Below are 13,304 nucleotides of genomic sequence, written 5' to 3' on the forward strand. Positions count from 1 at the left end.
TACAGCACAAACTACTTCAGAGACCTCTGAACCCCAGTGCTGAGGGAAGGGACCCTGAGGGGAGCTAGACGCCAGCATCGTCCTGGTCCACCCCTCCCCCAGGCAGCTGGGCCGCACTCGGGATAGTTTAGAATACCCCCATCCCACTTCCGGGAGGGGTCATCTATCTTAGTTTCTTTTTTTGTTTTGGCTGCGCCCCAAGGCTTGTGGTAGTGGGATCTTAGCTCCCCGACCCGGGATCAAACCCAGGCCCTCGGCAGTGAAAGCACAGAGTCCTAACCACTGGACCGCCAGGGAATTCCCGGGGTCATCTATCAAATCTCAGCCAGGGTGCAGGGACTAGGGACCAGGTCGGCCTTGTGCCCAGCGGGGTCCCCAGCCCCCAGCTCAAGGGCAGAGGGCCCCCCAAATGTTGAAAGACAGGAACAGAGGCTTTGGGTTCGGGCTGGCGGTGTGAGGGCCCAGAGTGTGTGCGGAGCAAACATGCACGCAGAGAGTCGGCAAAGCGATGACAGGAAGAGGCGTGGGGCGGGGCTGGGAAGTTTTGGCCTGGAGAGGTGGGAGGAGTGTCCTGTTCTCCCTCCTCCCGGGGCAGTTCCACCCGCCCCGGTGGCCCAGGCCATCCACTTGTGCCAAGGAATGTGCCTGGGAGAGGCGGCCTGAGAGACGGGAGGGGCAGCAAAGCTGCGGCCACCCGGAAGCAGCGCACAGGTCTGAGGCTGAGGGGCCGGGGCTCAGGAGGGGCAGGGACCCCAAATGCCCCCCGGGGCACAAGTGTAGTCTTCAGAGAAGAGCCAGGCATCCCCCTAATTCCTTGTCCCACCGGTAGGCATCTGGCCTCTCCAAGAATTCTCCCTGAGCACCCTAAGTTTTCTGTGCTCAGCCCAGGCACTGTGAGCCAAGGGGCTTTCTGGTGCTGGCAATGGCGGTGGTGGTGTGTGCTTAGGCTCTCTCTGCGCTGTCCTCCGTAAGTCAGGGTTCTTCTGAGACAAAAATTGGGGGTTGGGGACCTGGCTCCAGGGTCCAGGGTTACTGAGGCAGCCTTCTGGCTGAGGAGGACCCTCCACTCCTTGCTGAGTTGAGGCTGACCAGCCCCTCTCAATGGGGGAACTAAATAGCCCCCAGGCTAGGCTGGGGAGGGGTTGGGGTTATGACCACTGGGGAAGCTGGGCCAGCCTCCCCTGGCCTGAAGGAAGCAGCTTGGTGGCCAGCTGCCACCCGCATGCATGCCCGTGTACACAGCCTACCCTGGGACTCAGTGACCAGGTCCAGCCTGGACCTGGGCGAAAAGGGACCTGTGGATGGGGGCAGATACCTAATTCCCCCTGCCCTTTGTCTCTAGGTCAACGTGGAGGTGCCGGGCCACCATGCTCAGTCTCAAGCTGCCCCAACTCCTTCGCGTCCACCAGGTCCCCAGGGTGAGGGATTCACCACCTCCTACTTCTCAGGGGACTGGCTGGGGCAGTTTCTTCTCTTTTTGCAAGTGCAGAAGTCCCTGCTCTAGGCTAACTCTTATCCCTGCCATTTCAGTGTGGGACTCTTCTGTTCTCTAAGGAACAGGCTTGTGACCGGCTCCCTAGAGCCCAGAACACGCCTTTATCCAGAGTCGCCTTCCTCAGAGCACCCTGTGTCCATCCTATCTTGTCCCCTTACTCTGCCTCTTCTGTTTCTCACCTGCTCTCTGGGTACTGGAACCTGTGGTGAGATGGGGTTGGATTTAGTTTGACTTTGGGGCCTTTGTGATCTCCAGCCCATTCCCTTCAACCCTGCTTCCAGAGAAAGGGTGGGATACAGTGGAGTCCCTTGGAGAGAAAGGGTGGGACACAGTGACTCCTCTCCTCTCCCTGCCCCCCACAACCCCAGGTGTTCTGGGAAGATGGTATCATGTCTGGCTACCGCCGCCCCACCAGCTCGGCCTTGGACTGTGTCCTCAGCTCCTTCCAGATGACCAACGAGACCGTCAACATCTGGACTCACTTCCTGCCCACCTGGTGAGGGAGGCTCTGTCCCAGGTTTGGGCCTCGAGCTCAAGGGGGTACTCAGGCGGACTGGGACCGTCCGGGCCCGCGGGCTGCACTGGGAGTCGCTGGGGGTCCGGTGGCCTGAGCACGTGCCCGCCGCAGGTACTTCCTGTGGCGCCTCCTGGCGCTGGCGGGAGGCCAGGGCTTCCGGTCGGAGCCCTACCACTGGCCGCTGCTCGTCTTCCTGCTGCCCGCCTGCCTCTACCCGTTTGCGTCGTGCTGCGCGCACACCTTCAGCTCCATGTCACCCCGCGCGCGTCACATCTGCTACTTCCTGGACTACGGCGCGCTCAGCCTCTACAGCCTGGGTGAGCCCCGCGGCGGAGGCCGGAGCGGTGGGCGGGGGGGCGGGGGCGTTCCGGGGCGTGGTGGGGGCGTGGCGCGGGGTCTCTGGGGCGGGGCCTCAGCTCCCGCCCCGCCCCCCGCCAGGCTGCGCCTTCCCCTATGCCGCCTACTCCATGCCGGCCTCCTGGCTGCACAGCCGCCTGCACCAGCTATTTGTGCCCGCCGCCGCACTCAATTCTTTCCTGTGCACCGGCCTCTCCTGCTACTCCCGGTGGGTTCTCGGCCAGTGGTGAAGGGGAAGGCGGAGGGACAGGACAGGGCACCCACAAACACTTGGACACCCAGGACTGCTGGGTTGTGCCTGTGTTTCACTGCTCTTGAACAACATTGGTTAACAATGGGACCGTTTATTGAGGACTGACTGTGCCCAGACCCTGTGCACCAGCACCATCCCTGCGCTGTCTCTCTCACAGCCACGTAAGAGGCAGGTGTCTATCCCCGTCTAACAGCTGTTGTCACTTACAGAGGAGTCATGTGGCCTAAGGGCTTTCACAGCCACTAAGCTACACTGACATTCCATCTTGGCCAAAGGTCCCCTGCCCTCCTCTGACCCCCACCCCAGCGTAAGGATGGTGACCAGCCTTTCACTCCCGCCTCCCAGGTTCCCCGAGCTAGAAAGCCCTGCACTCAGTAAGATCCTCCGCACGGCCGCCTTCACCTATCCCTTTCTGTTCGACAACCTCCCGCTCTTCTATCGGGTAAGGCTCCTGCTTTCCTGTCCTGACCCTCACAGTGCCCACTCCCAGCCCTGCCCCCTCGATCCCTGACTCAGCCCTGCCGCCCACCCTCCTAGCCCAGCACCCAGTCCAGCTGTGCCCTCCCCCTCCTCATCCTCACCAGATCCCAGACACATGATGTCCACCCCCAAAGCCCCTCCCCGTCAACCCTGCTTTTCCTTTGCCAGCTCGGACTGTGCTGGGGCAGGGGCCACAGCTGTGGGCAGGAGGCACTGAGCACCAGCCACGGCTACCACCTCTTCTGCGCGTTGCTCACTGTCTTCCTCTTTGCCTCCCACCTGCCTGAGCGGCTGGCACCAGGACGCTTTGATTACATCGGTGAGAGCAGACCTGGCCTGGCCCAGGACGGGATGGGGAGACGGCTCCCCAGAGCACAGAGTGAACTGAGTAAAGGAGAGTATTCCTGGCAGGGCCCTCAGGGTCCAGGCCCAGCCCCAGTCCTCAGATAACAACAAAACCAGCAGCCTGTAGGCCAGGGGCTCTGTGCACAGCAGCTCACTCACTCTTGCCAATAACTCTGGGAATTGGGTTTCTTATTCCCAGTTTTAGGGGGGTAGCAGGCCCAGAGGATGTGGTGCTCACCATGGGTCACAGGATGAGTTGGAGCAGCCCTGGGGATGGGGTATGTGCCCTCAACCGCCCATCCTCCCCACAGGCCACAGCCACCAGCTATTCCACATCTGTGCAGTGATGGGCACGCACTTCCAGCTGGAGGCGGTGCTGGCTGATATGGGATCTCGCCGAGCCTGGCTGGCCATGCAGGAACCGCCGCTGGGCCTGGCGGGCACAGTGGCCACACTGGGCTTGGCGGTGGCCGGGAACCTGCTCATCATCGCTGCTTTCACAGCTTCCCTATTTCGGGCTCCCAGTGCGTGCCCCCTGCTGCAGGGTGGCCCGCTGGAGGGGAATGCAAAGGCCAAACTACAGTGAGGCCCCAGCTCTGAGCCTGCCTTGGAGGGAAGCAGAGGCCAGGCCCCCCCGCCCCGTGCTGGGGAGGAGCCCAGACCCAGGCCTGATCAGATGGGGGCACTTCTGAGCCTGGAACCAAGAGGAGTGGCTGAGGAGAGAGTGCGGAGATCAGAAGGCAGAGGAGCGGAGAGGGGCTGGGGGGCTGGTAGAGAGCAGGAGGGTCAGGGAGGGTGCTCTTGATGGGGCTGGGGGAAGTGCTGAGGGTCTGAGAGGGGAGGTGCGTGTGTCCAGGCTGGAGCTGCCCCACCCGCCATCGAAGGCTGGGATGGGGAGGTGTTGGGCCCTTTCATCTGGTCCCATCTCTGGTGCTCCTGGAGTTTCTGCTCAGCCCAGGCAAGAACTAACATGACTAACCCAGGCCCATCCCGAATGCTTATTAACCAGGCCGGGAGGCCCGCAACTGCCCCCACCCCCAAACCAGGCAGTACCGTCTACCGGAAGCTCTTTGCCTACGGCGACGAGGCTGTCTGTCCTGGTCACAGCCGTGTACTCCAGGCGTTCAGGCCTTTGGGATCTGGTCTATTTGGGTGTGTCACGGATGGGGCAGTGGGTTGAGGTGGGGGAAGGTGCTGGGCTAGAGAGGAGAACCCTATTTAGACTTCAGGAAGCCACCTTCAATGCTTCTGGACTGAGGCAGGGATAAATAAATAACTCAACAACAGATTTTGGGAAGCACTTTCTGGGACTGAAAAAGGTAAAACCTCCTCTCCACTCCCCATCCTCCCAATACCTCCTCCTCACACTCCATAGATGGACAAAGAATCACAGCCCCACCAGTTCCTCTTCTGGAGTTTATTCTGGAGCAGCTGGGATGACGCTCCCAGCTGCTGGGATCTCACACGTGCCGGGCAGGGAGGTCAGGGCGAGGGGAGGGGGAGGGGTCCCGGAGAGGAGCCAGAGCTGGGGGCTGCCAGCCAGGCCGGCAGGGCTGAGAGCTCTAGGCTGTGCCGTAGAAGCGCCGATAGGCCTCCTGGAAGCCAATGTGGTCAGCCAGCTCGTCACAGGCGGGGTTGAGCTCACACACCTCCCTCCTGGGCTCCAGCGGATCTGGGTAGGGGGCTGGGGCCCTGAGAGCCCAACACACTGGCATCAGCCTCCATGCAAAATGCCCGCCCCTCCTCCCACTGCACTTGGGGCTCCAGAGTCCTCCCACAGCGGTCGCTCCTCCCAGCCCATCCTGGAGATGCAGGGCCCTGGCCCAGCACCTCCTTTTCTCTCACCCCAGCCCATGATCCAGGTAGCGCCTGAGTCTCTTCACCACCTCGCTGCCCTCCTGCTTGGACACAAAGGCTGTGGAGCAGAGGGTCAGGGGTCAGGTGACTCCGAGTTTGGGTGGACAAGGTGGGGAGTAGGCTGGCCTTCCTGAGAGCCAGATGGGAGGGGGCAGGAGGGGAGAATGGGACTGAGGGGACCAGGGTGAGACAGGGGTGCTGGGAGTGGGCAGCACCACTGAGTGATACAGGGCACAGCTTCCCATCAGGCCCTGCCTCATACCTGCACCTTTGCCAGACTCCTCATCTCTGGGCTTTGCATCTGCAAAAAAAAGGAGCCCAGTTCACCCCTGCTCATCCCTAGGGCTCTCCCTCTCCTCCCCTCTCCCCTCCTCTCTGGCAGCTTGCTCTTCCCTCCTCTCCCTCCACAAGGACAGCAGTGGGGGCAAATGGACTGAGCCCACAGAAACGTGGTTAGACTGCCAATAGGGACTGCCAGTGGAAGGGGTGAGGAGAGGTGAGGCCATGGTGCTTTCCCCTCGCAGCTCCCGCGGGCTGGGGCAGGGGTAGGGGCACTCACCTGCCCGGCCAGCGAGGCAGAGTGTGGCCAGGGCCAGCAGGGCGAGGAACATGAGGGGTCTCATGGTGTGTCTGTCAGCGGCTGCGCTAGGGCTGCTGCTCAGGACTCAACTGGTCTGCCCCTCCCAGCTTCCAGCGCTGTTTTATACTCTCTGGGCTGTGCCCCAGAGGCAAGGGTGCGGGCGGGTCTTGGGGGAATCTACCAGGGCTATTTGGGGGTCATCCGCCTAGGCCAAACCCCAAAGGATGTTGTGGTTGGAGCTGCGGCTGCCTGGGCAGGCCCCTGGGAGTGATGGAGGAAGGTGGGCCTCAGTCCAAGACTGCCAGCCTCCAGACAAGGTCCCCAGCCCCTCCTCAAGGGGGTCGCCCCAGGTCCCCCAGCCCCTACTCACTCTCCCTCGGAGCCCCAGCCTCAGTTTGAGCACCAGCGGGGCAGACCGGGATGGGTAGGAGGGGGAGCCTAGAGAGGAAGGGGGGCCCAGAGGTCCAAAATAGATTTGCACAGAGCTGGGCTACAGCCTCTCACAGGCTGATTTCCACCGTCAGCCCTGTGGGCAGGAGCCAAACTCAGGGAGGGAGGGCCAATGCCCTCATTCACCCCGAGGGCTCCTGCCCCAGAGAGACCTCAACAGCAGGCCTGGCATGGGGGCGGCTGGACTCTGCTCAGGCCCTGAGCCTCGGGACGGGGGAAGGGGTTGGGGCAGCATAGGGCCAAGAGCCAAAAGCCAACACAGGTGTGGCCAGGCGTGAGGTAAGGACAGCCCTTCTGTCTGCTACTGGCCAGGTGGGCAGTGAGGTGGGAACCCCCTTCCCCATGCCCCTTGCACCTCTGAGCTCCTGACCGCCCCCACCCCGATCCTTTTCCTGCCCTCACAGCCTCCCCATTGCCAACAACCTTGGGGACCTGTCCTCCGAGGGGCAGAACATTCAGCCTGAGAAGCCCCACCCCACACCTGAAAGCCACTTCTGCCTCAGCTCAGCCTGGAGAAGAGGGAGGGTGTCCTCACCCACCACCCACTCACCAGGTGGAGACCTGCCAGACGAAGCACTGCTGCCTCCACCCCACAGCCGGTGGCTGGATGTTTGGGTGTGTCCAGGAGGAGAGAGGAGCCACTAGGCTCAATTTGGGGGGGTGGGGTTGATGATCAGGGACCACCCTGTCATCTTCCCAAGTGTCCCCGCTGCTCCTAGACAGACCCAACCAGGCCTCTCTCTACAGAGTTAGGGTGAAGCCCTCGCCAGGGAAGAAAGCTCTGCCCCCACCCATACCCACCCCCTTCACCCTCCAGTCTGGAGGAAACACCCACCCTGCCTTTGGCTAAGTCACTCCTGACGCCCTGTGGCCCTGGCTGGGGAAGAGGGGGTTGTGAGAAGCCAGAGGACAAAGTCCCAGCCTTTGGAGGGCCCACTTGCTCCATGCTCGAGCACTCACCAGGCACAAACAAACACGTAGGGAGGCCCACCATAGAGCCTCTCAGAATCAACCCAAGGCAAAGAGAAGGGCAGGCGCAGCTGGACAGAGTGACACCCCCCCAGCAGCTTGTCCTGGCCTCAGGGAACCCAAGGCTCCTGGTTTCTGTGACAAGGGGCTTCACTGCCCTTCCATACATGATGGTCAGATACACCCCCCACCAACCCACCCCAGCCTGGAGGCTCTCGGAGCCCTGCAACTGGGGCCTCGATTGGAGCCAGGACTCCGGAGTCCAGGGTGGGATCTTGGCCCAGGAGAGTCCTGGGAGAGGGAGCATCCTCACAGATTACAGTGTAGTGGAGGAAGTTTATTTGCGGATGTGGGGAGAACATGGCAAGGGCCCTTGGGCTGGCCAGCAAGGGGGCAATCAGTGGAAACTGAATACCGATTCCCCAAGCCAGGTCCTAGGGAGGGCTCAGGAATAGGCGATACGTGTGATGGGGGTAGGGTGGGGGGTTGGCCTGAACCTAAAGGAGAGGAAGCATGGTGCCTAATTCCCAGGGCAGGAGCTGGCCAAGAATCCTAAAGTTAGAAGAAAACAGGGAGGAATCTGAAGGTAGTTGTGTGTTTTTGACCCCAAGGGAGCCCCAGAGGCACAACGGCAGTGGAGACAGCTGAGGCCTCCTTCTCCGGCAAATTCCATCACTGCTTAGGGACTGTTCTCGGAGGCAGCTCACTCAGGCCCAGCATCCTGGACCACAGGCCCTTGACCTTGACTGCCCTCTGCTCCTGGGCCGGGCCCTCTCCTCCTCACTCACGCTCCCTCAGCACGGCCACCAGCTCCTTCTGTTCTCTGTGTAGAGCCTGACATCAATGAGAGAGAACAGACAGACTGGGAGATGAGAAAATCCAAACCCTTTCCCTCCACTGTCCTTGACTCCAGGCCTGGGTTTCCCCCAGGATGATAAGGGGTCTGTAACTCGTATCACAGGCCCAGCAGGGCATATTAGGAAATCCGCCCCACTCAGCAGTTGTTTATGGCAGGCTGGGTGCCATGGCCACCTAGGCTGGGCCCCCCAGAGCAGAGCCGATTTTCAAAAAGGGCCCCTTAAGTGTCCCCCAATCCTCTGACCTCACCGGAGATTTCTAGCAGAGAAACTTTCTTAAATTAAGTGGACTTTCAGCTGGGCTACAGACATGGGAATTGTAGTGAAAGAGGGCTCTTTGAGCCCACACAGGGCTCAGCACTGAACACTCAATCCAGCTGACCCACTTCAAACAATGGTTAGCATCTGTAGCTGTAATGGGAGAGGTGGGGCTATAAGAGCAGGGGGCTTCCTTCTTCCTCTTAAAATAGAAGCACTGAATGTCAAAGCTGGCAGGGCGTTGGGGATCACTATTTGGCCAATTTGGAAGCCAAAGCCTAGACAGGGGAGTGACCCTTGGCCTCATGGTGATGAAGCGCCAATGGCAGAGCAGCCGGAGGACTCAGCAAGGCAGCCCCGAGACACAACTCTCAACTGTGGAACCTGTCCCGGGAGACGGCGCTAGGCTGAGGCCTCGCTTATACCACCTGGGTGTCTGCTGTGTAGAGCCTGGGCCACTGCACTACACTACACTAGACTACACACCCCCAGGGCCAGTGTGTTACAGGAGGAGGCTGAGGGCGTGAAGATAAGAGGAAGCAGCGCAAGGCACCAGCCTTCCTCCTGCTGCCGCCTCCCTGAGGCTTGGGGCCTTGCTGAGGCTGGGGCAGGGCCTTCAGATTGCCCCTGACTGGTCTTGGGAAGGAGACCAGGGGACCTGAGAGCCATGGATCTGGGGACTTATTCCCCTCGGGAATAGGAGGGTCTGCCCCAGGAAGGGAGCTGCCGAGTGGCCACAGGTAAACATAAGTTGGACATCTAAATGATGAAGAGAACCCAATAATGGGCCACCGTTCAAGCCCCACTAGAAACCCTCTTTTGGAACTACATTTTGAGCCGGCGAGAAAATCCATCTCATCACTCTGTAGCCACATGTGCTATCTGCGTCACCCAGCCTGATTACTCTCTTCTCCCTTATTCACCAACTTGGCCCCAAGTGACTGTGGGCCACTTTCAGAAATTAAGTTCACCCTCAAAGGACACATATTTGTTGCATGGAGGATGTTTTAGGTATGTTGACGGCTCTCGAAGTCATTCTAATGTACACATTTTAAAGGTACTGGGCGGTGGTCACGTGGAGTAGAACCACCATGGCTACAGAGGATTAACCCTGACCCTGACATGGAGGAGCCATCCCTGGGCAAGTCACTTGCCCTCTCTGGGCCCGTTTTCTCCTTGGCTGCAGCAGGGGAGCACGTGCCTGAGGGCAGGGCCAGGACACTCACCTGCCAGGCCTGCTGCCGGGCCTGGCCCTGCAGCTGCAGCTCCTCCACCTGCCTGCGCCCGGCCAGGACGGCATCTGCCAGCTGCCTGTTCTCGGCCTCCTGTTTCTGCACACGGCGCTGCAGGGCGTCCCGCTGCTGCAGAAAGTAGGGCACCACAGCGCTGCGCAGGTCTTTCTCTGGGATCCCACTAGGGCGCCTGCAGGGCCGCAGGGGGCACAGGGGTTGGGACAGGGAGTCGTCGTGTGGGGTAAGGCTTCTCCTTCCAAACCCAGTCAGTGGCATTCCCACCTTCAGCCTCAAGCTGGGCTGGCTTTCGAGGCCTCTCCTGTGGTCCCTCTCACTCCCAAGACCCAACCGCATGGCTCCTGCTCCTGAGGGGAACGCTAACCCCTTGTCCCTTAGCTTCAGCTCCCAGGAACCCATCTCTCCTCTTCTCACCAACCCGCACCTTAGCCCTCCTCCTCATCCACAGACACTCCCTCCAGCTGTAAACCTCCAGGGCTAGAGATGACTTTCCTCGGTCCTTGTGACCATGTGCCTTGCTGGTGCATCCACACCATGGGACTGTGAGCTGGAGAGATGGGGGGAAGGTGGCGGCCTGAGAGCAGGCCCAGACCCCAAGAGGCCCTGGCTGGCTAATGTGAGAAGATAAAGGAAAGATAGGTCTGAGGAGGCAAGAGTTTAGGGGGTTCTGAGTGCCCAGAGTGAGGAGATAGGTCAGTTCTGATGGGCAGTGGGGTAGAAGCCACTGTGGGTTCTTTAAAAATTCTTTCTCAGTTATAAAAGTTAATTCTCTTAAGTTATGAATGTCACAAAGCATTAGCAAACTGAAAAGCACAAAAACGGTTTTTACTCCTCCTGACCTAGGATTCTACTCAGGCAGGGAATGGAGGCAAGAGGCAGGAGCTCAGGCCACTCGCCATCTTGGTGGCCTCAACTCTCCACTCCTGTCCCCAGGGCCTCCTTCTCCACCCTGCCCAGAACAACCTGGCAGCAGGGCTGCCCACTGGAATGACAGCTCCGGGAGAGAAGGTCTTTCGTGTCTTAGTCACTGCTGAATCTCTGGCATCTAGAACAGTATCAGGCGTATAGTAAGTGCTTCTAAGTATTTGCTGAATGAACAAATGAATAAAAACCAGATGCCTGGGACAGACTAATCGACCTAAGACTCCAATCCTCGCTATTATGCCTCATCCCACTCCCTCTACCCTCTCTCTTGCAGGCCAGATGGGTCCTGAAATGAGCTCCCCGGGAAGATTTCTCTCATCCCAGTCACCTCAACCCCCCGGACAACATGCGCTTGCCCCCAGCTCTCCTCCCCCAGAGGGGCTATGCATTTGTCTCTGTTCTGGGTCACTGTTTGGTGTTGGTCCTCTCCACCTGTCCCTGTCACAAGGTCCTCTCAGGGGCTGAGAGCCCGGAGTCTCATGCATATGGGTCCATCAGAAAAGCTCCTTCAAGATGCTGAAATGCTGCCTCTTTCCCCGCGAGCCCTCCAGTGGCCGGGGGAGCAGGCATCACCCTTCTCACCAAGCCGGCTCCTTGCAGTCCTTGCTTTCTTCCACAATCGCATCCAGCGCATTCAGGACGGCTTCCAGGTTTCCCTCCGCTTTGATTTCAGAGATTTCCTCCTGAAGAGAAAAGAGGAAAGAGCTATAGTAATACCAGACAATTCCATATGCTGAACTACTAATGGCACTTCGTAAAATTTTAGCTAATTTAAGTTCTGTCTTTATACAAACATTCCAGCTTTTCTACATGTGACTTTTATAATTAAGAAAATAAAGTAAAAATAGAATACATTTAAAAAGAGCCTGCAGCAAGCCTCTCCTCCTGCACATCATCTCTGAAGGCTGCATCCCTGTGGTTGTCCCCACAGCCGAGCACCCTTTGCGGACAGTACACACATTCAGATGCTTAACGAAGCCCATCCTGGAGTGTGACAGCATGGAAGTTAAACTCCCGAGAGGGATCACAGTTACTTAAAGACAGGAATGGAATCCTGTCCTTTTCTGTATCCCCTCCGGTATGCAGTTCCAATGAATTCAACAATTTGCTAAGTGCCTCCTCTGTGCCAGGCTTTGCACCAGGTGCTGGAGGAACACAGAGGAGTAGACCCAGGCGTGCCCTCGCTGAGCTCACAAGGTCAGGTGGGACAACAACTATAAACTCCATTACAACACAGGGCAAAGAGAGAAGGGGCATTCAAGACACCCCTGTCATTTGGAAGGAACAGAGGACAGTTTTGGGGACTGAGGGTAGAGAGGGGCTGAGGGCAGGGTCCCTGCCTTCAGGGGGCTGACGATCTGGAGGCAGGACCCGAGCCAATAGTACCTGCTGGGCTTCTTGCCACTCACCTGGATAGATGTCTGCAACTGAGTTACAAACTTGTCATAGATGCGCTGTGTCATCTCAGGCTGCAACTGGTAGAAGCACTTGTAACAGTCAGTGAATCTCTGGTAGCTGGGGGGAAGGAGAGAAGGCAAAGGTTGGGGGGTTCAGAGTCATTGGCTCTTGCCTGGGCAGCCCTGCCCCTCATCACAGAACTCTGAGCCTTGTCTTCTTCATGGCGCTGGTTAAAGGCAGTGGATGCAAAGTGTCTCATCTGCAGCTCCAGTCTCTGAGGATGGCTCAGCCCCACCAGTCTCCCCACTTCCTCTCAGCAGAGCCCCAGCTGAGTTCAGGTGTCTCCCTCTGAAGGGTGGGTCACAATTAGGCCAGCCGTGGTTCTTAAACTTGACCTTACCAAGCACCAAATCACCAGGAGAGCTTGTTAAAACTCAGATCGCTGGGCTCCACCCCCTCAGTTTTGAACAAGCTCCAAGGTGATGCTGGTGCTGCTGGTCTGGGCACTCCACTTTGAGAATCTCTGGTCATTCTAGTCCCCTTGCAGGGCTGCGTTAGGACAGGACATGTGGTCTCTGGGAGAGGTTTCCTTACTCCTAAAAAGAGCCACACAGGAAGGAACTGATGTCTGTAGGGAATGACTATATCCAGGTGATGCCTCTAGCTCCCGGCAACCATGGAGGGCCTGGTCTGAGAGCAGAGTTTCTACCCTAAGGAGGCAGAGCAGAAAGAGGGAAAGAACTTGGGTCTCTGAGAACATCGTCAAGCTGCTGAAAACGCCCACCTGGAGCAACCCTACCTTGGGGCTTCTTGTTAGTGAGCTAATGGATTTCTCTTATTGTTCATGCCATTTAAAATCAGGTCTCTGTCACTTGGCAGCAGATATAACACCCCTTGTAGCTGGAAAGGTCAAAGGGTACCCAGTACACTCCCAACGGCTTGTTCTTCTTGGAAAAAGAAACTCAAATAAGGTAAATGGCTGTCTCCTCTCCCTCCTCGTTTTTGTGCGTGTCTCTCAGCCTGCTCTCTCAGGCCCTTCCCCTCCACAAGTGTTCACTGAGCACCTGCTATGTGCTGGGTGCTCCGGGTCAGTGAGACTGGCACAGCCCTCCTAGAGCTTCCAGTAGAGGAAGAGATGGCAGCAAACACAGAAACTCACATGTGAATGTGGAGAAGATTACTTGTGGAGAGTGCCTGGAAGGAAAAGGACCGGGGTCATGGGGCTGAGAGGGTGTACCATGGGGATCACCTCTAAGTGTGGAGGTGGTCGGTGAAGCCCTCTCTGATGAAGCAACGTTCAAGGGACCTGCAAAA

At 58.6% G+C, this 13,304-nt stretch overlaps 3 protein-coding genes across 7 annotated transcripts in view; 1 reads left to right on the forward strand and 2 right to left on the reverse strand.

The window, feature by feature from the left end:
• Positions 1-296: 296 nt before the first annotated feature.
• On the forward strand, positions 297-4,735 carry PAQR6 (progestin and adipoQ receptor family member 6). Its single transcript, XM_082457194.1, has 8 exons — positions 297-711; positions 1,343-1,418; positions 1,864-1,991; positions 2,124-2,329; positions 2,451-2,577; positions 2,968-3,064; positions 3,271-3,421; positions 3,759-4,735. The coding sequence occupies exons 1-8, from the start codon at positions 509-511 to the stop codon at positions 4,031-4,033; spliced, it is 1,263 nt and encodes a 420-aa protein (XP_082313320.1). The 5' UTR covers positions 297-508; the 3' UTR covers positions 4,034-4,735.
• A 114-nt stretch (positions 4,736-4,849) lies between these two features.
• Positions 4,850-7,467, reverse strand: BGLAP (bone gamma-carboxyglutamate protein). Its single transcript, XM_082457463.1, has 4 exons — positions 5,864-7,467; positions 5,567-5,605; positions 5,293-5,362; positions 4,850-5,139 (listed from the first exon to the last, which is right to left on the reverse strand). Exons 1-4 carry the CDS (start codon positions 5,925-5,927, stop codon positions 5,010-5,012), a joined length of 303 nt encoding a protein of 100 aa, XP_082313589.1. The 5' UTR covers positions 5,928-7,467; the 3' UTR covers positions 4,850-5,009.
• A 152-nt stretch (positions 7,468-7,619) lies between these two features.
• LOC309658454 (solute carrier family 25 member 44) overlaps positions 7,620-13,304 on the reverse strand; it is a 42,306-nt gene continuing 36,621 nt past the window's right edge. For 4 of the 5 annotated variants that reach the window (XM_082457035.1, XM_082457036.1, XM_082457034.1 and 1 more), the window contains 4 exons: positions 12,002-12,107; positions 11,175-11,275; positions 9,645-9,840; positions 7,620-8,137 (listed from right to left, as the gene is read on the reverse strand). In XM_082457035.1, coding sequence (XP_082313161.1) covers positions 8,084-8,137; positions 9,645-9,840; positions 11,175-11,275; positions 12,002-12,107 — 457 coding nt within the window. In that variant the 3' untranslated portion in view covers positions 7,620-8,083. The remainder of the gene's footprint in view (positions 8,138-9,644; positions 9,841-11,174; positions 11,276-12,001; positions 12,108-13,304) is intronic. The other variant, XM_082457039.1, reaches the window with a different exon arrangement.

This window comes from Balaenoptera physalus, assembly GCF_965194825.1.
Source record: "Balaenoptera physalus genome assembly, chromosome: 1".
Taxonomy (NCBI): Eukaryota; Metazoa; Chordata; class Mammalia; order Artiodactyla; family Balaenopteridae; genus Balaenoptera; species Balaenoptera physalus.

Bases quoted from the DNA above. Each gene is read 5' to 3' on its own strand.
- PAQR6 (XM_082457194.1), top strand. From the start codon at position 509: ATGACAGGAAGAGGCGTGGGGCGGGGCTGGGAAGTTTTGGCCTGGAGA. The intron at 1,419-1,863 runs GTGAGGGATTCA...CCACAACCCCAG, and splicing joins GCGTCCACCAGGTCCCCAGG to GTGTTCTGGGAAGATGGTAT. The intron at 2,330-2,450 runs GTGAGCCCCGCG...GCCCCCCGCCAG, and splicing joins GCTCAGCCTCTACAGCCTGG to GCTGCGCCTTCCCCTATGCC.
- BGLAP (XM_082457463.1), bottom strand. From the start codon at position 5,927: ATGAGACCCCTCATGTTCCTCGCCCTGCTGGCCCTGGCCACACTCTGC. The intron at 5,606-5,863 runs GTGAGTGCCCCT...TTTTTTTTGCAG, and splicing joins CTGCCTCGCTGGCCGGGCAG to ATGCAAAGCCCAGAGATGAG. The intron at 5,363-5,566 runs GTATGAGGCAGG...TCTGCTCCACAG, and splicing joins GGAGTCTGGCAAAGGTGCAG to CCTTTGTGTCCAAGCAGGAG.